The 25,497-nt window shown below is 30.4% G+C and overlaps 1 protein-coding gene across 1 annotated transcript; it reads left to right on the top strand.

Annotated features, from left to right (window-relative positions):
* LOC107441796 (uncharacterized) lies at window positions 1–24,993 on the top strand. The gene is made up of 6 exons (XM_043050307.3): window positions 1–133; window positions 6,427–6,577; window positions 10,143–10,316; window positions 17,494–17,682; window positions 18,551–18,747; window positions 24,249–24,993. The coding sequence occupies exons 1-6, from the start codon at window positions 126–128 to the stop codon at window positions 24,382–24,384; spliced, it is 855 nt and encodes a 284-aa protein (XP_042906241.2). The 5' UTR covers window positions 1–125; the 3' UTR covers window positions 24,385–24,993.
* The last annotated feature ends 504 nt before the right edge of the window (window positions 24,994–25,497 follow it).

Below are 25,497 nucleotides of genomic sequence, written 5' to 3' on the forward strand. Positions count from 1 at the left end.
ATGACTTTCCGACTTTAGTTTCCCCAGTAGTTGTAAACAAAGGGGTAGTTAAAGAAACGATATTTGTTTAACTAAAAATTACAAGAAATATCAACAGAAATTGTGCTTCTAAGTTGCTTTACACTATGGCAAGGTAAAATCATCGCTTTCTTTCTCAGTAATAGTTTTAAATGCAAATAGCATTAGTTATTTTTAAAGGAAATTCCAGTTTTTAATAACTTCGTATTTTTAATTATTTTCTTATTTATTTTCTTCCTCTTCTTCTTATTCTTATTTTTAAGAACATTATTTTTTAAAAGAAATGCATTTAAAAAAAATTTATTTCTTTTTGAAAACATTATTTAATTCTAAGAAAAATTTTCTTTTAAAAAAGAAATTCTTATTTATAATAATATTTTCTTTACAGAAATTCGTATCTTTAAAAATATTATTCATTTTAAAAACATTATTTGTTTTTTAAAACCTTATTTATTTTTTTAAAAACATTATTTGTTTTTTGAAACAATGTATATGTTTTAAAAACATTATTTACAATTTAAAAAAAATTTTTTTTTGCTTTTTAAAAGAAGTTCTTATCTTTAAAAATAGTATTCATTTTTTAAGGAAATTCTTCATTTTCAAAGGAAATCTTTATTGTTACAAAAAATATTATTGGTTTTCCCCCAATTGTTTTTAGATTAAATTCTTTAATATATATATATATATATAAATATATATATATTCTCAAAAGTAAACCCACATTTCTAAGTTCTTGATATATTCATATGGTAGACATGACATTGTTATATTATTATATAGTAGACATTTTTATTTCACATTTTGCCTTATTTCACATTTCTTACCAGTGATTTTTCTAGTTAATTTTATTCAAGCACCTAGTAAAGAGGATTACATCTTATAATATTATTATTTCCAAAGTATCTCTAATTATATCAAAAACGAAGCTATAAACTAAAGTAACACGTTTTATAAAATGAGGTTAAGTACCTAAATTTTATATAATAATTAAACTTAAAATCATGTTTTTTTATAAAATTTTAGAAAATTAAACGGTTTTCAAGTTAGTTTTTTAATTTGAACAATTCAAATATTGGACAACGAAAAAATTTACTGTGATAATTTTTTATTTTTATTTAAACCACATTCAGTGATGTACTATGTAGTAATCGGCTCATGTCTGTACCAAACCGTAAGCGCTTATTCAGTAACGCCCTCATGTGGCGAGTATTGTAAGTGTTAAGTGCACATTGAGAAAATGTGACGACGGCGACAGATATTCAGGTAGGTACGTAAGTACTTTATTTACATCGCAGTAGTGCTGCGCAATGGGCTATTGGCGACGGTTTGGGAAACATCCCTGAGGATGATCCAAAGACATGCCATCGTAATTTCGATCCTCTGCTTTGGTAACCCGACGACCTGCACTCGAAGTCGAGCACTTTACGGTAGAACCATTTAACGAGTACTGATACCGCGCACCCTCAGTCCCTACGCCGGCTGATCAAAGTGGTCTCCCACCAGCTCACTGACCGCAACCATGATGCTTGACTTTGGTGTTCTACAGAGAGATATTCAGAGACGTGGATTCAATCATATGCGTGTGTCATCTAAAAGCAAAAAGGAATTCAGTAACCACTTGTGAAGAAGGAATTTTTTTTTTGTCATTTACTCCCATTAAATAACCTGAGTTATTAGTTTTCATTATGAAATAAGAGTTATTTGTAACATCTTTCATGAATTAAGGAGTTATTTGTAATAAGAGTTGTGTAATTGTGCTTTGTTTTCAAAATGCTTAAAAACGCAAGAAAAGCTGATTTGTAGCTTGCTGCTACAGAGTTTGAGGATGTAATAACTGATAAAATGCCAATTACAAAACTAGAAAGTATCATAAAATACTGTGAAATTCAAAAAAGGACCAAAAGTTTGTATCTAATTTTATAGAGAGGATAATTGAGAACCGAAAAATAGAATTAGAGACAATCGAGAAAAATCAGCAAATAGAGAAACAATGCGAACAAATTAAATGAGAGAGAGTGAAAGCAGAGCAAGAATTATGTCCCGCATGAAAGTGCGATGACAATTCTGAAAATAAAATTGAGAAATATGATTCCGTGAATTCGCTTGTAAAAAGTATAAAGATATTGAGGATAGTAAAAAGTATAAAGATGTTCGAGTTCCTTGCCGATTTCGATGTTGGGGGGGGGGGGAAGGTTCTTTTTTTTTTTTTTTTTGCCTCTTTAGAATGATCTTTCTAGAAAGAAAAAAATTTACCTGATAAATTTAAAGCTGAAATTCTTTTAAATTTACTAGGTTGGGGAGCATCAAATGTAATTTCTTATATAGGGGATAATGAGCCGAATGCTAATGATAGAGTGAAGAAAATAGCATATGACAACTAGCTTTGATTATTATTTAAAATTAAGAGAAGTGTCTGATTTTGAGGAAAGCAATTAATGGTATCTTCGAACATTAAGCAAAGAAACCGCGTCTCCTTTAAGTGTTAGACAATCAGGAAGTTGGTTTGATCTTGATCCCGTAACCTTGGGTAAAGAAACAGATTAATTTTTATTGTCACGGGGTAAGTCATTAACGGATAATGATAGTCAAATATTATCTAATTCTAGAAATGTGTCTAAGATATTATTAGCTGTAAATAAGAGTTCGAATTGTATTTTGTGTTTTGATAATTATCCCTTACACTGTTGAAAATTACTTGAAAAAATGGTTAAATAACAATTTATTTACTTGCTTTTTTTTACCATATTATAGAAAAACAGTCAAATAACCATAAATTAGATTATATTCAAACTGTTAATTGCAAGAAAAACCGTTTCTGAACTCCTTTCACCTAATACTGTTAAACAACCAGAATTTTAACGCACCAACTAGACCCACATAATGAAGGCACTTATTTCCAAGCAAATAAATACATATTATAGCCGAGAGAGCTAATTTTTAAATATCATAGCCGACAGAACGGGGGTTCGAATCCTAGCCTTGACACAGCAATATTTCTTCCATTCTTTTCCCCATGAAGAGTGTCAAGCAGTTTTCTGATCCTTGGCTTTTAGTATACTATACTCTCATTCACACATAGATTGCAGCACCATAAGGATGCTAAACTATCTCCAATGTCCGATGAAATTTGTCCGAAGTCAAGCATCACTGGCTACGGTCAGTGTGCGGGTGGGTGACCACTTGGATCAGTCTGCGTAGGGACCGAGGGTGTGCGGTATTGGTCCTCGTTAAACTGCGCTACCGAAAAGTGCTCGACTTCGCGCGCAGGTCGACGGGCTACCGAACGGAGGGTGCCATCCCCTCCGCAGAGGATCAAAATTGTGATGGCATGTCTTCGGATCATCCTCCGGGATGTTTCCCATACCGTCGCCAATAGCCCATTGTGCAGCTCAAGTGCGACGTAAATTAACAACAACAACCGATGAAATTGGTTTTTTACGGTTTTGAAACCATGCTAGTTGTAAATGGTTAAGCAACCTCATAATTTTTTATTCATGGATTCTTAACCATACTAGTTGTAAACGGTTTCAAAACCGTAGAGGTAAAAAATCTCCTGTAGGTCATTTTGCCGTATTTTTTCAATAAAATTGTAATAGTGTGCATAAATGTAAAAACTATTTAGCATTGCCGGTTTCTGAAAGAGTCGAAATAATAAAGAAATATAATTATTATTTCTTTATTATCCATTTAAACGAAAATTATCCATTAAAACGTATGAGCTCAAAACAGTAACTTACGAAACAGACAAACGCTTTATCCCCTGAACCACCGCAGCTCTCGCTGTGTCTCTTAGCAAAATTAGATATATAAAAAAAATTAGTTTAATTATTTAATAATAAATCTTATTGTGAGCCATTGGTGCTCGATGAGAATTAGCATCCAACCTAGTAGTAAGTTAGGAGTGGTAATTAGCATCCAATAGTAATTAGTAGTATTAAGTTAGTAGTAGTAATTAGCTGTTGTAGTTCATTTACGTCGCACTAGAGCTGCACAATGGGCTATTGGAGACGGCCTGGAAAGCATCAATGAGGGTAATTCGAAGACATACCATCACAATTTTGATCCTCCGCTCCTGTAGTCAGATGACCTGTACGTGAAGTCGGGAACTTTACGATAGTTTAACGATGACCAATACCACACACCCTCGGTACCTGCACAGACTGATCCTATTGGTCACCCACCCGCACACTGACCACAGCCAGGGATGCTTGACTTCGGTGATCTGCCGATGGAAACCACGTCTTATCGATCAGTTCATTGCGGGAAAGTAGTAATTAGCATCCAAACTAACATCTAATTTTAGTAATGGTTTGAAGTGAGAGGTCATTTATGTTATTTTTTAAAACTATAATAAATGTGTTGAAAAATATAAATAATTTCTTTTAATCTTCTAAAAATATTCTTATTCTCTTTTGTTAATAGATACGTTCAAATACAAAGAACATAAATTCATAAGACATTATTTAAAAAAAAAAAAAAAACAGTATTTTATAGAAATTAGTTAAAAGGAAATTCCTGATACAGCTGTTCAAAAAACATACCATCTAACCAAGGGATGAGCAAACTACAGCCCACGGGCTAACTACGGTCCGCCAGAAGGTTTTATCCGGCCTGGGGATAGAATTTTAACTTGCCAATTCGTGGCGAATATAAACAATATACATCCATTTTCCTGTCTACTTTGTTTAAAGCTACTTTTGTTATTTCCTTTTTAGCTAAGTACTGATGACCTTTAATATTCTCTATTTTTGTTCTACAAAACATAAATTGATGAAAATAGTTAACTCAGGCAGCTTCTATTGGTAAAATATTGAAAGCAGAAGCTCTTTAAGGAGTAGCCGTAGATTGGCGCCATCTGAAGCAGTTGCTTCAAACATGCCAAAGTATGAGTTTTACAAATCATTACCAAAAGCTAGCTTCCCAAATTTAATATTTCATGCCCAGAAAGTCAGTGCTATGTTTGCTTCATCTTATGTATGTGAACAAGTTTTTTCAACTATGAACCTCATGAATATCATTTCAGAAGTAGACTAACAGACAAACATTTGGCCTCGTACCTTAAAATAAATACATCTCACTTGGAACCTCAAAGTAAGGAACTTTGAAAAATGAAATCGTAATTTCATTAATCTCATTAAATATTTAAATTAAAACTTGTGTATCGTTTTTTTTTACTTGGTCCACCAAACTTTTTTTTCTCGATTTTTGCCCTTCGACCAAAAAAGTTTGACCACCCCTGATCTAATCAATGATTTCTTAGAAACTAAAAATTCCTCTTCGTCCATATTTTATAAATATAAATTACTCAAAATACGATGTAGCAAGGATACAACACTAAATAAAAATATAACTTTTTACATAATTAAATACTGCTTCAAGTAAATATCTATTTTTACACTATTATTTATATTTTTCAAACTGTATTGTTGAATTTTATGGGTGTATGGATTTACCAGTAAAGACTTAGAAAAGAAGTGTAAATAATCATTTTTAATGCCATATGTTTTTTGATGAAGTAAAATATTTTTACAGGCCAAGCAAAGTTGCTTTGTATTTTTATCTTTCGTACATTTTTGAGAAAATATAATTCATATATCATACTCTTTTGTCATAAAATCATTTTCGTTGATTTTTGTTAAGCAACAATAAAAATATTTAAAAATGAGATGCTTATTTAAAATTAGATACTATTTAAAATCAAGCAACATTTTGTATGATTTTCCTAGTTGAATAAGTACCTTTCCTCCATAAATTTATCTTTTTAGTATGAAAGTTATTTTCTCTTTTAATTTTGATCTACTGCTAAAATTAATTAAACATCATTAGCGTAGATAACAATATGGCCACTTTTTATGGTTTATACGCACGAATAAGTTTATTTTCTCCATTTTTTGGATTTTAATACAAAACTCTTTTTTGTCATTTCAATTAGTAACTATTATCCAAATTAATTAATTATAATTCTCGAAAATGTTTAGTAAAGACACTATTATTTTTATAATTATTTTTGGCTAACGGCCAGAGGAATTTTGGATCAAGTATTGAAAGAAATTTGCCTTCTAGGATGACTTTTTGATGAAACTAGCCCGAATTCACTTTACATCGAGAAAAAAAACACAAAAACTCCCACTGTTAGTCCAATAGCATGGGGATTCTAATCCATGATCTATTTACTACTGAGGATCTTTTACATCAGCACTGTCGTCGGTGCAAGAAGGGAGCGGAATTCGTTTCAACCAGAAATCGCTTGGATTCGAACCCGGTTCACATCACGGGTAGGCGAGTGTTCTATCCTTGGTTCAAAATTGCTGGTTTTGTATACAGTGCACACATATATATTAACACTCTGTTTTATTAATATAACTTGAAGGAAAATAAGTATCAAAATTAACATCGTACTTTTTCTAGCTGCAAGCCAGTTACATTAGCTTTCAAAGTCTTTGAAGCTAGCCAGGATGTCGAAAGGAAAAATCCCATAATATTATTGCATGGTTTAGGAGGCTGTAAAGAACACTGGGATGATATTCCACAAAAAGTAGCTGAAGCCACTCATAGAAGGGTATGTTTAATTTTAAGTGTTAACAAAATTTAGAGCTCATAATGTCTTCTGCTGAAAATCTTCAAGTTTATAAAAAGTGCTCAATATGATGTCCACCACTGTTTGCTATCATTTTGAAATCTGAAATCGTATATTCAGTCATTGAAATTAATATATGAAGGATTTAACTCGACCTGCTCTAATTAAGGGCATACGGGATTTGGAATTAATGTATGTTGGCAAGTAAGACTACAAAGCAACAAGCATGAAGCCCTAGTCCTTTAATTCTAAATTGCCTCCGTATGTTGTTGGAGGGTCCCGTAAAGGAGGAAAAGGTATGCATATCGGCGTTGTTCCTGAAACAGGAGCAGCAAACATAATTTATTTTCGATTTCAGGATAAAGAAATAAAAATAAAATACTACCTTTTTAATAATAGAAGACTTTTTAAAAACATGTTGAGGTAGCCGCACACTTTTGAATAATTATTTTTTTATAGGTCATTGCAATTTTTTTTTATCATTCTGTAGAAGTCCGGATGATTTCTTTTGTATACCTAGAAGGCCATGAACTTCCCACTGCTTAGAAGTGAAAATATATTTGTGTAAGATATAAATTGCAATTACTTTCACAATTTAAACATCATCAACGCAAGAAGTGTCGAGTGGAGGAATTTTACTTTTAGAAGACATCAATGTTTAGAATACACTTGAGAAAAAAACTGCAATATACTACCAACATTATTGCATCACACATTTCCACTTTTCTAAACCTTTAAAAAAACGGCGACAATTCAAATTTCAATGGTAGAAAAACTGAAATAGACGGACTATCACTTTTGTTTAGTAATCTTGCATTGTCACAACCAAATACCAGAAAGCCGCAGCGGTCGCCTCCCAATGAGGTAAAGCAGGTTCACATCCTAATAGTTTGTGGTGAATACGAATTCGAATATCCGGCTCACACAAACCACAGTGCCGATGCAAAATATCCTTAGTGATAGAAGGACTGAGGGTTAGAAACCTCTTGCCATTAGGTCAACCATGGAAGGTTTTCGTGGTTCAAAAATTTTAACCATAGCGGTTCAAAAGAATTTCGTGATTAGTACCATTGAAAAGTTCTTCGTGAAGGCTAGTTTGTCTCTTTGCTCGATCCAGGAATTACATTGTCTCCTTGGTTGGGTCCAAAATTGTATCATAATTTAATAAAATTGAGTTGAACATTGATAGCTGTAAACTCAGAATTGGGTCTGCTGTTCACAACGCAGGTTTCATAATAAAAAATACCACAATTATTTGGGGATCTGGTTAGCTGTAGGGATTGTTTACCACGATACGACTGTTCACCATCTGGTGGCAATTTCTTAAACTATTTACTTGATAAATTAAATTTCCATCAATTTGTCAGCATAATTAAGAAAATTTGCTACATAAGATGCTCTCATCCTTATTAATGAACACCCTGTATTTATGAATTTTTCATAGTTGACTTTATGCATCAATAATAAATCAATAATAATCAATGAAATAAATTCTCATTTAATTTTCATTGCTCTTCTTCTAACATCATTTGCAACACTGAACATACTTGACGTAGTAAAATATCCATAAAATAAAGTGGAAGTTTTTAAAGTGTAATGATACGTATACCGCTTTAAACATTTACGGTATTTAAAAATCGTGAAAAGTTAACTAAGCTGTAACGCAAATCAAGTCTATCTTAAAAAAGGCTGGTCTACTTGGGTACCATGTTTATCGTTCGAAAGAAACAACTACTACAGGGTAAATACTATTTTATAGTAGAAAGTTTAACCCTTGCATGTTATTCATTAATTACTTATATCTAGGAAGAAGTTAAAATATTTAAATGTATGCATATTTTACATTATATATTAAGGAAAAAAAGATTGACCTCTTAAACATTGGATGGCTTCGGAAGAAAATACGAATATTTAAAAAATGAAATAAGCAAATATAAATTGATTACCAGAGATAAAGTTAAGCGAATTTTTTAAATCCATAATAATTAACATAATCCAATATATCGAATTTTTTAAATCCATATGCGTTATTTTATTTTTGAGAAAGCCTTGCTATTTTCATTTGTATTGTACCATTCTGAATAAATTTTGATCGAATGATCTGATCTTCACGTTTTAGGACTCAATTTAATTTTTCGAGGGGCCGACCTCAAATATGCAATTTTATTAGCGCAGACGATATTTTAAGTTATGAAATCACACACAAAAATGTTTTTGTCTGAATAACCTTTTTTTCCTCCAACAAATTCGGATTTCAGACCTGCAAAATATAGAGGTTTCCCGCAATCTAAAAAATATGGCCCCCATAGCTTGGCGACGATATTTTTTTCTTATCTTATCTTAGGGCGATCTTATGTTAGGGAAATTTATTGTTAATTTTTCTTCTGGTTGCATTGCTATATATCGAGAATTTAAAGCGAATTAAGAGATTTTTGCACACACTTATAAAATAAATTTGTCCAAACATAATTCCATTCAAAAAATTTATTTTAGTAAATATTTATTATTTTTGATTGTTTTATTTAATAGTAGTTAAAAAAAATTTAATTGTAAGGTGTACAATTGTAAGGTATACATCATTTTGAAGTACGTAATTTCACATGGCAAAATGCTAAATTTGAGCGAAATCAGCGAATAGTTTTTGAGAAATCAAATTTTAATTATACGACTTTCTTAAAATTCAACTTCTCAGGAACCGATTTCGCTCATCGTGCCATATAATTGCATTTTACAAGTAAGACTTTTAAATTAAATTAGTTGTATATCTTACAATTCAAAATTTCTTTGACTATTTTCAAATCAAATAATAATAGTAATAAATATTTACTAAATGTAATATTTTTCATGCAATTACCTTTGGATAAACAAATTTTATAATTCCTTGCAAAAAATTTAAATTCACTTAAAAAGTTCTTAAGATATGGTGATACACGCTAAAAATAAAATTAACATTAAAGGGTCCTTGGATAATATATTCCAGATAGAGGCTAAATTGATTGTCTAATTTTGTAACTTAACATATCTTCTGCTCTAATTAGTATATTTTAAGACTCACCCTCGAACGATTAAGATTGAATTCTAGAACGTGAAGATCCGATCACCAGATCAAAAGTTATTCTGGATAGTTATTTTTTTTTGCTCACTGTTAACTGTATATTCTTTTAAAAAAGATACCTGTTACTTCTAAGCATGGTATAATTTTAATGGGAATCCTAGTTATAATTCTTTGTTCTCTAATAACAATGAAACAATACTAATAGTTCCTTCTCTCCTTTTTAAAAGTGCAGTATACTTAATGAAATATTCATAAAATACGAAAAATAAGTAAATTTGTAGAACCACCTACCATTTCTTGTCATTTTGTTGATCATTGTCTTGAATCTCGCAGTGAAATGCTTTAGATCGAAATCTTCGCTTTTTAAAATTTTCCATTTCTTATTTCGCTTGCCTAGAGCGGAATCCAAATTAAAGAGGATAAAAATTAATATTGAAACAATTTTATGGTTTTAGTTTGTGAAATGAATTGATAGTGTGTTGTAATTTACAGGTATATGCAGTAGATGCTCGAAACCATGGTGACAGTGAAATGAGTGATGAATTCAATTTTGATTTAAATGCAGTGGATCTCATACATTTTATAGAACAAATAGCAGCTGAGAAAGTCACAATTGTTGGGCATAGTATGGGAGGGATAACAAGCATGAAGACAGCTTTAAAAATAGTAAGTAATACCCACTACAAAACTATGATAAATACACCGAAGAGCCATTACCTTATGACCTCCCTGCTAATAACATGTAGGATCACATTTAGCCCTTAAAACTGCTAGCACCCACCGTATCATTGATTCCACAAGGTGCTGATAGGTAGTCTGAGGTATCTGGTACCAAGCGCTCACCAACTGGTCCTGCAATTCCTTCACATTGCGAGGGGATAGCGTGGCAGCACGAATTTGGTTTTCCAAGTAGGACCACAAATGCTCTATTGGATTAAGGTCAGGTGAATTTGTGGGCCAAGACATGACTTGAATGTTCCTTGACGATTCGACCCTTATGACTGAGTGCATTACCCTGTTGGTAAACAGGGTAATGCACTCAGTCATAAGGGTCGAATCGTCATGGTTCATGGTTCGTGCCATGAATGGGTGAACCTGGTCTGCAACTATGTTCAAGTAGCTTACAGACGATATATATATATATATATATATATATATATATATATATATATATATATATATATATATATATATATATATATATATATATATATATATATTTATATATAAGTTCAAAATGAAGAAAAAAACAAAGAAAAATTATAGACATATGAAAAAAAGGGGGTGGGAAATAATAAGTAAAAAAATAACAAACAACATATTATTTAAATAATAAAAAAAAATATATATATATATATATGAAATTTTAATTAAAAAACCGGAAAAAAAAAGATATAATCTTTTCTTCAGCCCACACGATTATATCCGCAAAACAGAGTGCTTTCTGATATTGTATCAATAAAGCAAAAGCAAAATAAATTAATGCAATAGTATGAGGAGCACTCAAAAAAATTTTTTTATAAAGTAACTACATAAAAATAGATCATAAAAAGTAAAAATAACATGTAAAAACAGATAATAAAATAAAATAAAAAGAAAAAACATTAAAAAGGGGGGACTATAAAGCGAGTAGCAAAATCAAAACAACTTACATGGACAGATATTTTTCTAGAATGATTTAAAAATGTTTTCGCAGAAAGATTGCCAGATTACAAAATATGAAAACAAAAGATGAAAGCAAAAGCGCAAATTGAGTGTAACAAGAAGGTTTTAAAGTGTCGTTTTTACTGCACTGCTGAAGTGATTTGTTATTCTGAGTTTTGAGTTGTTAGTTACCAAGGATGGTCCCGAAATGGATTTTCGCAAGGTAATATTATACTGGATAATTTTAAAAATTGATCATAAATAGTTTTAGAAGATAGATGTTTATTTAAGAAAAAATATAAAATAGAAAAGAGAAACATAAATTGCCTGCTTTGCAAATAATTTTAGCCGCGGATTTGCACGATATGGATTAGCACATAGAAAAATTACTTAAATTATCAAAGAAAGAATTTTAATAGATAATTTTAACACGGATTTGCCCGAAATGGATTTGCACATGGAAAAATTATTAAAGAAAAAATTTTAGCAGATAAATTTAACCACGGATTTGCCCGAAATGGATTTGTACATGGAAAATTGTATAAATTAATAAAGAAATTTTTAGCAAACAATTTTATCCACGGATTTGCCCGAAATGGATTTGCACATGGAAAAACTGTATAGATTAACAAGGGAAATTATTTAGCAAAGGAATTTTTAGTAAATAATTCTAACCACAGATTTGCCCGAAATGGATTTGCACATGGAAAGATTAACAAAGAAAAAATTTTAGTGCATAATTTTAGCCACGGATTTGCCCGAAATGGATTTGCACATGGAAAATTGTATAAATTAATAAAGAAATTTTAACAAACAATTTTATCCACGGATTTGCCCGAAATGGATTTGCACATGGAAAAACTGTATAGATTAACAAAGGAAATTATTTAGTAAAGGAATTTTTGGTAAATAATTCTAACCACGGATTTACCCGAAATGGATTTGCACATGGAAAAATTATATAAATTAACAAAGAAATTATTTAGTAAATAATTTTGGCAATGAATTTTGGCCTGAAATGGATTTGCACATGGGAAAATCATAAAAATTAACAAAAAATGTTTAGAAAATATATCCACCAAAATATACGATTAATTCAATGATTTTGTATAAAATTTTATTACATTAGTTGGGTATCCATTGTTTTTTATCAGATTTTGAAAGAGTTTATCGATTTGTTTTTTGGATAAATAAATATTACTACATATTCTTTTAATTCTGTTCTGATGCAGCAAATTGCGACTTTCCTGGATTTAGGTTGAATCCGGCCTTACGAGTAGCTTGAAAAATATTGTAAATAACTTTAAGGTGGTAATCAAAATTATCATGTGAAGTTGAAATGTCGTCAATATATGTATTTACATTATGTTCAGCAAGGTGGTCGTATGCACATTTTATTGCTCTTGTCATCGTAGATGGGCCGTTAGTGACACCAAATGGCATTCGAAGAAATTCATAATGTCCGTCAGCTGTTACAAAACCAGTTTTGTAGACGTCAGATTCTCTGATACGAATGGTATTGAATGCGGATTTTACATCCATTTTAGAATTAAAGCGTTTTCCTACTGTTCATTTAATTACATCTTCCATCTGATCGATTGGGTGCGGATCAATCTTGGTGATGGAGTTGATAGTGCGTGAGAAATCTACAACAACTCGTTTTGGAGTGCTTTCATGGAAGGTCTGCTCAACGATGAAGGCAGGGGCGGCGTAAGGCGAGTTAGAAAGACGACAAATTCCTTGCTTCAACCATTTTTGAATTTGAGTGTTCATAAATTGGCGATCTGGTTCTGTAAGGCGATATGGTCGACAACGGATAGGCTTGTCATGTTGCAATTCTATTTTGAATTCCACATACGGACATAGTCCAATATTGTCATCGTCAGAATAAAAAATGTCTGCAAATTGTACAATTACAGCTTCAAGTTGAGTTTGCTGAAGCTCAGATAGTTCTGCAGATTTTGGAATAAGTTCAATTTGAGGAGGATGTTTACTTGGTTTAACAACGTCGTCTAATGATGGTACTGAGAACAATGCAGTTAATGCTAGGTTTCGAAGAGTGAACACATTCGTATAGATGGAGTGCAGACGGTGTAGAAATACATAGTGAACCATTAGAGTCGTAAGTGCATCTAGCTTGCACTTGGTGTAGCCAATCAAATCCCAAAATGAGCGGAAATGGAAGTTCGGAGCAAATTCCAACCTTGGTCATTAGATGGTCAATATTTCCAACCTTTATGTTTAAAGAAATCCATCCAATAGGGTTTATTAAATGGTCGACGACTTGAAAATGTCCATCAGTCCATGGGTGAATAACAGCATTAATAGGAACGCAAGAATATTGAATAACGGTAATATCTGCACACGGATCACAGAGGGCTTGAATTTCTGTATTATTGTGAATTGTAATAGGCATTAAGGCACGCTTATTTGTTTGAGTTTTAATACAGTTTATAGAATGATCATTTTCATTTGCAGGCTCAGATCTTGTGGGAGAAATGTTGCGATTTGTGTTGCGACGTAAATTTGGATAATTTGAACTGGTGGAGCTGCGTAGTTCATTATTACTGGAACTAAGTGAGTGTCTAGTTGACGGGAGCTGAGTTCTCGGTTTGTTGTGGGATTCTTGAACGGATCGTGAAGAATTTCGTGATTGAGTTGTAGGTAAATTTCGTTGAGGAGGAGGTAAACTGCACATAAAAGAAGCATGACCTTTTTCTCCGCATCGCCAGGAAGTAATATCTTGAACATCGTCAGTAGCAGGGTTATATTTACGTCTTTGTTCAACGTGCGAAATGAAATTTTTTGACTGATTTTTAGGTACTGAAATTAAATTGTTAGTTGATTGGCGTGACATATTTCCTTGTTTGAAACTTCGAATTGCATCAAGTGCGGAAGCTCTGTCAATTAATTCTTCGACAGTAATGGAATTCTGAGTAGCTAAAGCCATCTGCCATTTTTCTTCTTTAATATCACCAATTATCATAGAAATGCGATCAGCTTGTGGTATAGTAAACGGAGCTTTTTCAAGAAGAGCATCCTTAGCATAAATATAATCAACTAAACTTTCATTAATTTTTAATTTACGAGCGCTCTGATGAGTTAAAAATTCTTGCATTGTAATACGCCTTTTAAATCTGGCAGCGAGGGCAGTTTTCCATTCAGTCCAGTCATTATAAATTTTACCTCGTGTCATTTGCCAATTTTTTGCAGATCCAGCGAGGCGAGAAATAGCATTAGTTAACTTAAGATCATCTGACCAATTAGCTAGTGTCGCAATTCTATCTACTTCTTTTATCCATTCAGAAGCATTGTCAATAGCATCTCCTTTAAATATTGAAATAGAATTTGCGGTATCATTAGTGGATGTAATTTGAATGATATTTGGTTGACTTACTTGTCTGTCCAGTAATTGTTTTTGAGTCTCCATAAATGTAGTGAGAATTGCTGCAACATTAGAATCAGTTTGCGAGAGAGGAGGTGAAGGGACGAGTTGACGAATATGTTGACTGCTTAAAAATTACACTTGTTTCTGAAGTAATTCAATTTTAGTCAATAATTCTGAGTTATCGAAGCAATTTTCTTCGGAATATTGTGTATTGTTGTCATTATTTGGCGATTGCATGCGAAGAGTTAAAAGTTCATCTAAAGTTCCATCATCTGTTCTTTTTATATTATCATTAACTATACGCGATATTAAGTCATTTTTATTTCCATTGGGCGAAAGATTTCTTAAACGCAAGTCTGATTTTAACTGGGCGACAGTTAAATGAGTCAGTCGTTCCACATTCAAGGCATTCAAAACAGAATTCACGTCTGTTGACATCTTGGCGAGAAAAGTGCAGCGAATCTGTTTTGGCGACGTATGTTTGGCGAGAAGAAATCAGTATATAATGGAAATCGAAATATATGCGTTTGCGAAGAGTTCTATTTACATCTCTGAATGTTGCCACCTTTTTATATGAAAGTTAAACTATTCTCTGCTGTAATAAAATTAAACTTGTGCGAACCTTACATAGCAATAGATGTGTCTTAATAACGACTATTTGCTTTTACCATTCTTGTTTCTCTACAATTTAGTTTTTTATTTTATTCATGTTTTTCATGTTAATTTGTGTTTATATATATATATATATATATATATATATATATATATCAATCACAGTAAATAAATACAAAAAGGATTAAAAAAAAAAGAAAATTTATAAGTTTTATTCACTGTGCATATGCTGCGAGTAAATAGAACTTATAAAATAAGTACAAAATATCGAGAACCTGAAAAAATTTGCAGAATAATAAAAAGATAAGAAGAAAAATTATTAACATAATATAAAATAGCATTAAAAAATTTTTAAAAAGTAAAAATGAAAATTCGGGGATATAAAGATATTATCTCATCATCAGCTCACACGATCATATCCGCAAAAAGGAGGAGTGCTTTCTAGTACTGTATAAATATAGCCAAAGCAAAATATCCATACAATAGTGTAAGGAACACTCAAAGAAATTTTTGAAAAAAAAATCGAGCTCATTGAGTAATGAATATCACGTAAAAAAACAGAAAACAACATGTAAGGAAGAAGGCAGAACAAGACACAAAACGAAATCTATAAAGCGAGTAGCGAATTCTAATGAACTTACATGGACGGGAATCTTTCGGGTATCATTTAAAATATTTTCGTACTAAGATTGCCAGATTACAAAATATGAAAACAGAAGCGCAAATTGAGCTATAAGCGTAAATAGAGGTATTTTTGTTTTATAGCGCGTTTTTACTGCAGTACTGAACCGTTTTTATTGTAAATTACCAAGGATTGGCTTGAAAATGTATGTGCGCAAGGAAATAATATTATACTGCAGAATAGGGGATGACTAATAAGGTGGACATTTAATTATACAATTTTAATGATTTTAGAAAATTAACACTGATTTAAGAAAACAAGAGAAAAGAAACATGAATTGTACGTTTTGCAAAGAAATTTAGCCATGGATTTGCACATGGCAAAAATATATAAATTAACAAAGAAGTTTTCAGTAAATTTATTCGTACCAACATAAAAATAACTCAATTATTTTATATAAAATTTAATCAATATAAAATTTATATTTAATCTTAAAAAAATCATTGAGTTACTTGTATGTTATTATAAATAAATTTACTAAAAACTTCTTAGTTAATTTATATGTTGTCTTTTTTAATACACATGGTTTATAAAAAAAATTGTTTTATTTTTCCGCGCATGCGCAATAAAGAAATTACGTTAAATGCTTTATATCTTGGGCAGCTCTTGACGAATTTGTTTCGAATTCAAAGCAATAATTTTGAAACAAATTGGTTATGAAAAAAACGTTTTTAAATATTTTCTGTGCGCGAGCAATGGAAAAAATAACTTTAATTGCTTTGCATCTTGCGCGGCTATTAACGAGTTTTTTTCAAATTTTAAAACTTTTTCAAATTTCAAAACCTTACTAGAAAAACTTTGTGCATTTTATTGAATATATTGGTATTAGCAAAATTATTGAAATTGTAGCAAAAAGAGAAAGAAAAAAAGAACGCAAGTCAAAAATTTTGTTTTTTATATAAATATCTATATTATCCCATGACTATCTAAGCTACGTTTGCTGAATGTAGGCAGTTGTTGCAAATAACAATCAAAGTTATCTTGACAAGATTATCGCTTGATTTTCTGGTAGTTTACAAAGTATTCCCCTAAGTTTGGAAATTTAAAAAATGTCAAAAACTGAAATGGTTCATGCCACAGAGTACTTTTTATCATATTATTGTCCATAAATTAAAAACACAAATGTAAAAATGGTAGTATACCTTTGCTTATTTTGTATGGAGGTTTCTATGGCTTACTAACCATTTTAGCTTTCAAAAATGCACTGTGATTTCAGATCAAATTAAAAGTATTTCTATTATATTATGATGAATAGAATGATCTTATTTTTGAAAAATATATGAATGAAAAGCCTGTGTTACTGCATTTTTTTTCGTTTTTGAAAGAAGGAACATTTTCTTGGAAAAAAAGTTACACTCAAATGAATTAATAAAGAAACATACGATGTATATTTTATAATTTAACATAATTCAGCAAACTTTCAAAATTGCGCATTGATATCAAAATTTCTTTTACAAAAACCTATAACTTTTTGTGACTCTATTAGATTTCATCTCACAATATTACTTTTTTTTCAGGCCCCAAAAGTTGATAAAATAATTATCGAAGATGTTGGTGTTTTAGTACATAAAAATATTTTAAGGTTTATAAGTATGCTATTTTCATTACACGAACAAGCTCTCTTGAATATGCCTAAAGTTTCTACAAAACAAGAGGCTACCAAATTTTTCAGTGATTTTGTGTATGAACGAATTCCAGATGCTATAGTAAGTTACTATTCGTTTCAACTTATATAACTAAAATGAACTATTAACCATCAGATAGTGTATCCCAAGATTAACTCGAGTAACGTAGAAGTAGCAAAATTTCAGCGGGTAGGCATTTTCCCGTCTTTTCAACTGCGCAATCTGCTCTTTTCCCGCCCATGGTTTAATATCCGCTTTTCTGCGATGTTTAATTGCATATTCAGATCTGGGTTTGCAAATGCCTTTGTTGTCCATATTTCTGCAAAATGTGTAAACATTTTGTGTGCTCTTTTCAAAGACATATGGCTGGGACACTTCACGAGTGGTATAACCTACAATATTGTAATACTTCCGACTGTGTTGATGAAAAAATTACGACATTTCACTGCATGCTGCGGCTGTTTTAAATTATATTAGCAGGTTATTTCGCAGTGGCCATCTTTTTCACAAACGATTAGGAAAATTGCTGATGTACATTGCTGACTTATATTATACATTTCTTTTCAATCTCATCTCAAAATATATAACAAATTTCATTTCTAAATTTAAAAAAAAACTTTTCAGAAACAAACGTGAGAAAAAGTTATTCTAAGTTATTGTTATGGGAAGTATTTCGGTATATTTTAAAATGTTCATCATAATACCATTTTCATTAAAATTAAAAATTCAAATAGGTGCGAAAAAAGTGACAATCAAGTAACGACTGGCAGACAATTTTTTAATTGATACTTATTTTCAAAATTTTACTTTTATATGATTATTCTTCAATTAAAATTTTTTCGCATATTATTTCACTATATAATTTTAAATTGTTAAATTTTATATATATATATATATATATATATATATATTATTATTATTATTTTTTTTTTATTTTAATTATTTTCAGAAATCACTCGTTAAAAACTCAGAGGGCAAAAACTCTAAATATCTGAAGCAAAATTCGGATGGTAGTTTTAGCTATTCGTCAAACTTAAAAGTATTAAGGAAAGCTCTAGAAAATGTGGACACTCTAGTGTCAAAATATGAAGGAGTGTTTGATGGTCCTTCGTACTTTATCTATGGAAAGAAATCAATGTTCAACTTGTAAGTAATGTTTCTGTAATTTCTAAGCATTAATTACTTTGTACACAACAAAATTTTATGGTATCTTAAAATGTTGGCAACTATTTGACACCAAATCTAATGGAAAGAAATACTAGAGGCAATTCTTGGTGTATTCATACATCAAGGAGTGTACTTAGCTCCGTGTCTTGGTGGGTGTTCCATTTTGATCCGTTTGATAAAAAGTAGTTGCCGTCATTTTTGATGATCAATTACTCTAAAGCTTATAATAACATAACAGGTATTTTTACAATGAAGTGCATACCTATATTTTACAATACAGTACAATGCAGTAAGAACAGTAAGTTAAAGATGCATGCATACCCTAATTATTAAAGCAAAATTAGTTTGTAAATATATATATATATATATATATATATATATATATATACACTACCGGTCAAAAGTTTGCGAAAACTTTGAAATCTACAAAGAAAAGGTCTAAATTCAAGTGTTCATAGAACTGCGAAAACTCATTCAAATTGCATAAAAGCTTGCTATGTTCTAAAGTGAACCCTCTACAGTTAGTTACATATGATCAAATTGCAATAATTTGTTTTTTGCGAACTGAATCCAGCTTTTCATCACGGATTGTTTATATGGTGAAAAAATTTGTAAAGTTTGAACACTTGCCAAACTTGCAAAAAACAATTTTCGTACTTTCTGTTAATATAAAATAATTATTTGAATCGTTATATGTAAGCCCTCAAAATTTCAGATCGATTCGATTTTTTTTGACGAAGTTATAGGATTTTGAAAAACATGTGTACTTTTCTCGATTTTTGAGCATTCCACATATGCGGTCTTTTGGTCTATACATCTTCTACCAAAGAGCTTTTTAATTTTAATGTTTTCTATATTTTCAAATAACTAATATTTATTATAAAACAAATACTTTCATTCATTATTGTAATTATTATTGTTTATATTTATTGCTTTTATGTATTAGTTTTGTTGTGATATTTTTACTTTACATTAAATTAAAATAAAAAGTTATAACAATAATTACATAAATAATTCTAAAAAAATAATAGCAAAAGTATATAAAATTTGCATTTTTACTAAACTATTTTATTTACAACAGGTCAAATATTTAACATATTCTTATTCGTATTTTATAATTAAATAAATTAACATTTCAATCTCAGATTCCTCGAAACATGCACCTTTTGCTTTTATTATAGCCTTACATATGCGTGGCTTTCGTTCTAACAAACCATCAAAATTAATGGATATAGAGTTCCATTCCTGTAGTAAAATTTTGCATAATTGATTTCGATTTGAAATATCAGAGAATCGTTTGCAAGAACAAACAAATTTTCGATGAAATGTGACATCCATGAGATATTGTTTTAATTATATTCATAATAAATTCTTTGTAATAACAATAATTACAATAATGAATAAGAATATTTGTTTTATAATCAATATTAATTATTTGAAAATATCGAAACCATTAAATTAAAAAGTTCTTTGGTAGAAGATGTATAGACCAAAAGACCGCATATGTAGAATGCTCAAAAATCGAGAAAAGTGCACATGTTTTTAAAAATTCTATAATAACTTCATCAAAAAAAATCAAATCAATCTGAAATTTTGAGGGCTTACATAGAACGGTTCAAATAAATATTTTCTATCAACAGAAAGTACAAAAAAATTTTTTTGCAAGTGTGGCAGGTGTTCAAACTTAACAACTTTTTTCACCATAAAAACAACTCATGATGAAAAGCTGGATTCAGTTCGCAAGAAACAAAGTATTGCAACTTGAGCATATGTAACTAACTGTAGAGGGTTCACTTTAGAACATACCAAACTTTCATGCAATTTGAATGATTTTTCGCAGTTCTATGAACATTTGAACTTAGACCTTTTTTTTGTAGATTTCAAAATTTTCGCAAACTTTTGACAGGTAGTGTATATATATATATATATATATATATATATATATATATATATATATATATATATATATATATATATATATATATATATATATATTTATATATATATATATATATATTACCGGCAAAGTATAAAATACATCTCCGAGTCGTCAAAATGTCATTCAAAAATGACAAATTCAAAACGTCATTGGATTTGATATTAATTTATTCGTGGATATAATTAAATTTATTCTATATTTTAATACTTACTGACGATAGATTACATTTATTCGATATTTTAATATTTACTGACGATAGATTACATTTATTCGATATTTTAATACTTACTGACGATAGATTACATTTATTCTATAGTTTAATACTTACTGACGATAGATTAGAAGAAACATCAGTGTTTGGAGTATTGGGCAAATATATACCGGGCAGTAGCACTGAACCTTAAAAAAAGCATCAGTGCAGGGTATACCGGGCAATGGCACTAGACCTAGTATATATTTCGGACATTTACCAAAGGTCAAGTCATACTGAGTCTAGTTAAGTGCCACTGCCCAGTATACATTTGCCCGGTATATCCTACACTGATGCTTTTTAAAGATCAAGTGCCATTGCCCGGTATATATTTGCCCGGTATACCCTACACTGATGTTTTTTAAGGTCAAGTGCCATTTCCCGGTATACCCAATACTGATGTTTTTTAAGATCAAGTGCCATTGCCCGGTATACATTTGCCCGATTCTCCAAACACTGATGTTTCCTGTAATTTATCGTCAGTAAGTATTAAAATATCGAATAAGTGTAATTATTTCCACGAATAAATTAATATCAAATCGGATGTAATAAATATTTCGGACATTCACTAAAGCGACTCTATGATTGTCAACATTCACCGGTGAAAGTCAACAACCACCGATTTCGGTCATTCACAGTAACATGCACATCATTTTCATAATAACCTCATCAGGACGTTTATTTCATACTTCGCCTAAATAGCATTTGGAATTCTATAGAATGCTTAGGCATTTTATACAATGCCTAGGGAAAGTATGTAATGCTTCTCACATTTCATACTTTGCCTAAAAACATCCGGCATTCTATATAATGCCTAGGCGTTCTATACACTTCCGGCGTTTCATACTTTGCCGGTAACATATATAAGATGTCGCCGCAGTCTCTGTACTCGTACGATATTGCGCCATCATGTTTCCATATATTTCGATCAATACTGCTCTCTGGAAGCTGCTATAAATTTAAAAGCTTGAAGGAAATTCCAGAATCACCTCCAGATATTTCTCTGAAATATAAAATGATTTTCATCAATCCGGCAATACATTAAGATATCTTGATAGTCGGCAAAATGTCTTTGATGACGATATTTATTATATCATTGATTAAACATAATTTTTTTTTGTTAAAATTATCTACTTAAATTCAATGTAAAACTAGGGGGGAAAATTACTTTCTGGACCTTTAATAGTAAATTTACTGAAATCTTGACACGTGACGGTATCACATGGTCCATATTCATCAGAAGAATAAATTAAGAGGAATGGCAAAAGTAAAGATAGTGCAAATTGAGATATAGAGTAACTGGAGTCAAAATCTTAAAAACTCACAGCTCAAGTGTTAAAGAAACACTAAATGAATCCCAAATATTCCATGAATAAGCAGCGGCAAGGAGATAATTTTCTATCGATTTCTATCGAAAAATCTAAGTCAATATGTAACGGGAATTTGTGAACAATATTGGGTGAAAAAATTGAACCTCTGACCATCTGTTCAACAGGGTTTGGTCATAAGTGGGTATTGGAGTTAATGATTCCTGACAGATGCTCCTTTAAGCATAATTTAAATACACTACGTGTGATTTGAATATGAAATATCACGCAATTTTCACTTGTTTAAACAATTAATGGGCTCTTTTACCAACAAAAATATAATTTTGATGACAGGAGTAAAGAATACTAGGATTTGATGCGTTGGTTCGTGTTTTTGAAATAAATAACTCAGTTTTTGGAGAGAATGGAAATAAACTAAGTTACCATTATTTGCAAAAATGGGTTACCAAATATCACACATTGAAACAAAATGCAAAGTGATCTTTATTACATAGTACTAGCAAAAAAGAATTTTTAACTTAAAGCAAACCACTATTTATTTTAGTTGTTCATCAATACGCTCAAAAATACAATGTTGCTAATAGGAGTAAACCGTGCTAGGATTTCAAGTTTTATTAGAATTTTTGATATTGTTAACTAATATTTGAAGCGAACGGAAGTAAACCGCAATTGCTACCGTTCTTTCAGGCACTAGTATGTATCAAGTTCAAGTAATCTTCATTTCATTTTCATATACCACTATAGTACAATGAAATCTCTCGGGAGAGATTACTATATTACAGAGAAATAGTCGTTAATAGAGGTTGGTCGTTCTAAGGGGTTACCTCCATTAACTTCAAAATGTTATCGAAAGTAAATGATTTTTCTCAAACGTTTTTAATTTTAGTTAGTATTATATTCATGATGAGGAAATACCACTTGTTATTAATAATTGTAAAATTTGGCGTCAATAAAAATGATCCCTTCTGATATAGTTATGTGTCAAAGCAAATTAACCAATTATGAATAATAGAGCAATTTTAATTATATAAACAATTATGCTTTTTGCTTAAATTTGCATCTTATTTTATATCATAAAAATTAGGTAGCTTTAAAATGCTGGAAGAGGTTTATTTGTTTGTTTCAGATGCTTAGTTTTTTTCTAAAATGACTTTTTATTCTAATTTGACTTTCAACTTTAAAAGTAAATCATTGATAGCATTGTATTTAGTGCACTCTCACTGTAATATGAAGTTATAGACCTCTTTCAGAGATCGTCAAAAAGATTTCTCTAAATAAGAACCCCACGCAAATATTTTGAATACATTTTAATCTATTTATTTATTTTGTTACAATTTTTTGTTTTGATATATTTCCTTAACTGAACTCAATTAGTGTAATGGTTTGTCCGGTCATTGGGAGAGGTTTTAATGGTCTCTCTTAAAGATTTTCTTCAATGCAAAGTCTGTGGAAAAAATTCCCCAAACCCCAAAAGTTGTCGCAAATAGAGGAGATCGCTACATAGAGATGGTCTTTCCTTGAGGTTTCACTGTATTTCTAAGGTTAAGGCAACCCATTATTTAAATACACAAGTGTTAATTTTACGCAAATAATTAAATTAATTTTAATAATTAATTTAATAATTAATAATTAAATTAAATTAATTTTACACAAGTGTTAATTATTTAAATACACACCTTTGTGCTAAAATACAAACTAAGGTAAACAACGTTTAAGAGCACAAAAAATATTTATAAATGCATTTATAAATATTTTTTGTGCATTTATAAATATTTTCTGTGCTCTAAAAAGTTGTTTACCTTAGTTTGTAACCCATTATTTGTTCAAGATTCTGTTAGTGGTGCTATTCCAGCAACGCTCATCGTTCACGAAACCCTGTTTAACTGAAGGCCATAGGTTCAATTTAAGATATAACAGATAAATGATACTACTTACTTTTTTGTATTGCTGTTCTTTTTTCTAGGAATAGAGAAGCAAAATTAATTAAGAAACATTTTCCGAAGGCCCAGCTAGTTGGTATTGATGGTGCAACTCACGATGTTCATTCGGATGCTCCTCACCCCTTCGTTGATGCTTTGTTGAAATTCTTAAAAGAATGATTACTTTTATCATAAATGTTATTTAAAAAAATTTCAAACCTGGTATTGTATACAATGTCGAAAAAAACTTTCAAAGTATTAAACTATTAATCATTTCTTGCTTTTATTAGGTCTTGTATGCTTTGAAAATTGTTACCGGAAATATATGATGCGTCATTATTTCACTCTTTTAATTAGTGTGATTGTGCTCTATTCGTAATAGTCTAAAGTAATTTCGTGATGCAACAATAAGGTGTAGATTTTATGTTTTATATTTTTTTAAAACTATTATGAACAGATTACCAGGATTATAATTTGCATGGTTGAAAGTTTTTTTTAGCCATGAAATCAGGAGCGTTATTCTTTAAAAGAGTAAATAAATAAACAACTAATGCGCTTTTTGTTTCACTGAAATTCTAATCTTATTGTAAATTACTTAAATAAGCTTGAGTACAATGTTTAGGCTTGGAACACAAATCCTAGTTAAAATATGTAACATACCTTACATTTCCTACTTTATTTAAAAATGCTAGTGCATATACATTGTATACAGCCATTGTACATATACCGGCATATCCTATATTGTCGGTAGCATATATTTTCTGTAATAAATGAATTGTTTTTAAGGAATATAGAGTTTTATTTCTTTTACTTCTACATAATGTTATCATATTCTCAAAACACTAAAAATCATATCATGTCAAAACACCATTTATTGACAAAATTTATTTTTTTTAAAAACCGGATTTGTCCTTGCATGCTGTTATAAGTGCAACAGATAGGAGAATTTGAAAGTGATAATTGATTTAAAAAAAGTTTCCTGCGATATCGATATCATTCTGTAGACAAAATTAATTGCTTATCCAGAAAATTGATTTTTTTTTATTGAAAACACGCAGAAAGTAGTGTTTTTTTTTTTTACTAAATGAAATTATTATGAAAATTAATTAATAGAAATGCGATTAGTTGAAGACAAGAGGCTGTTTATAAAACATCCTTAACATTTCATTTAATTGAAAAGTACCATGTAGAAAGATTTGGTAAAGTAAAGCGTTAATAATAAGTATCTTTCAGCAAGTCCTTATAACTTTAATTCAATGAGGGTGTTTTTTGTTCCTTTTCTTTTCATAAATA

This window comes from Parasteatoda tepidariorum, chromosome 2, assembly GCF_982258835.1.
Source record: "Parasteatoda tepidariorum strain Cologne lab strain chromosome 2, Ptep-v5.0, whole genome shotgun sequence".
NCBI classification, from domain to species: Eukaryota; Metazoa; Arthropoda; class Arachnida; order Araneae; family Theridiidae; genus Parasteatoda; species Parasteatoda tepidariorum.

What these genes read in the sequence shown, in the direction of transcription:
- LOC107441796 (XM_043050307.3), top strand. An exon ending in TGAAGACAGCTTTAAAAATA is followed by an intron (nt 10,317 to 17,493) that starts GTAAGTAATACC and finishes CTTTTTTTTCAG; the next exon opens with GCCCCAAAAGTTGATAAAAT. An exon ending in AAGAAATCAATGTTCAACTT is followed by an intron (nt 18,748 to 24,248) that starts GTAAGTAATGTT and finishes TCTTTTTTCTAG; the next exon opens with GAATAGAGAAGCAAAATTAA.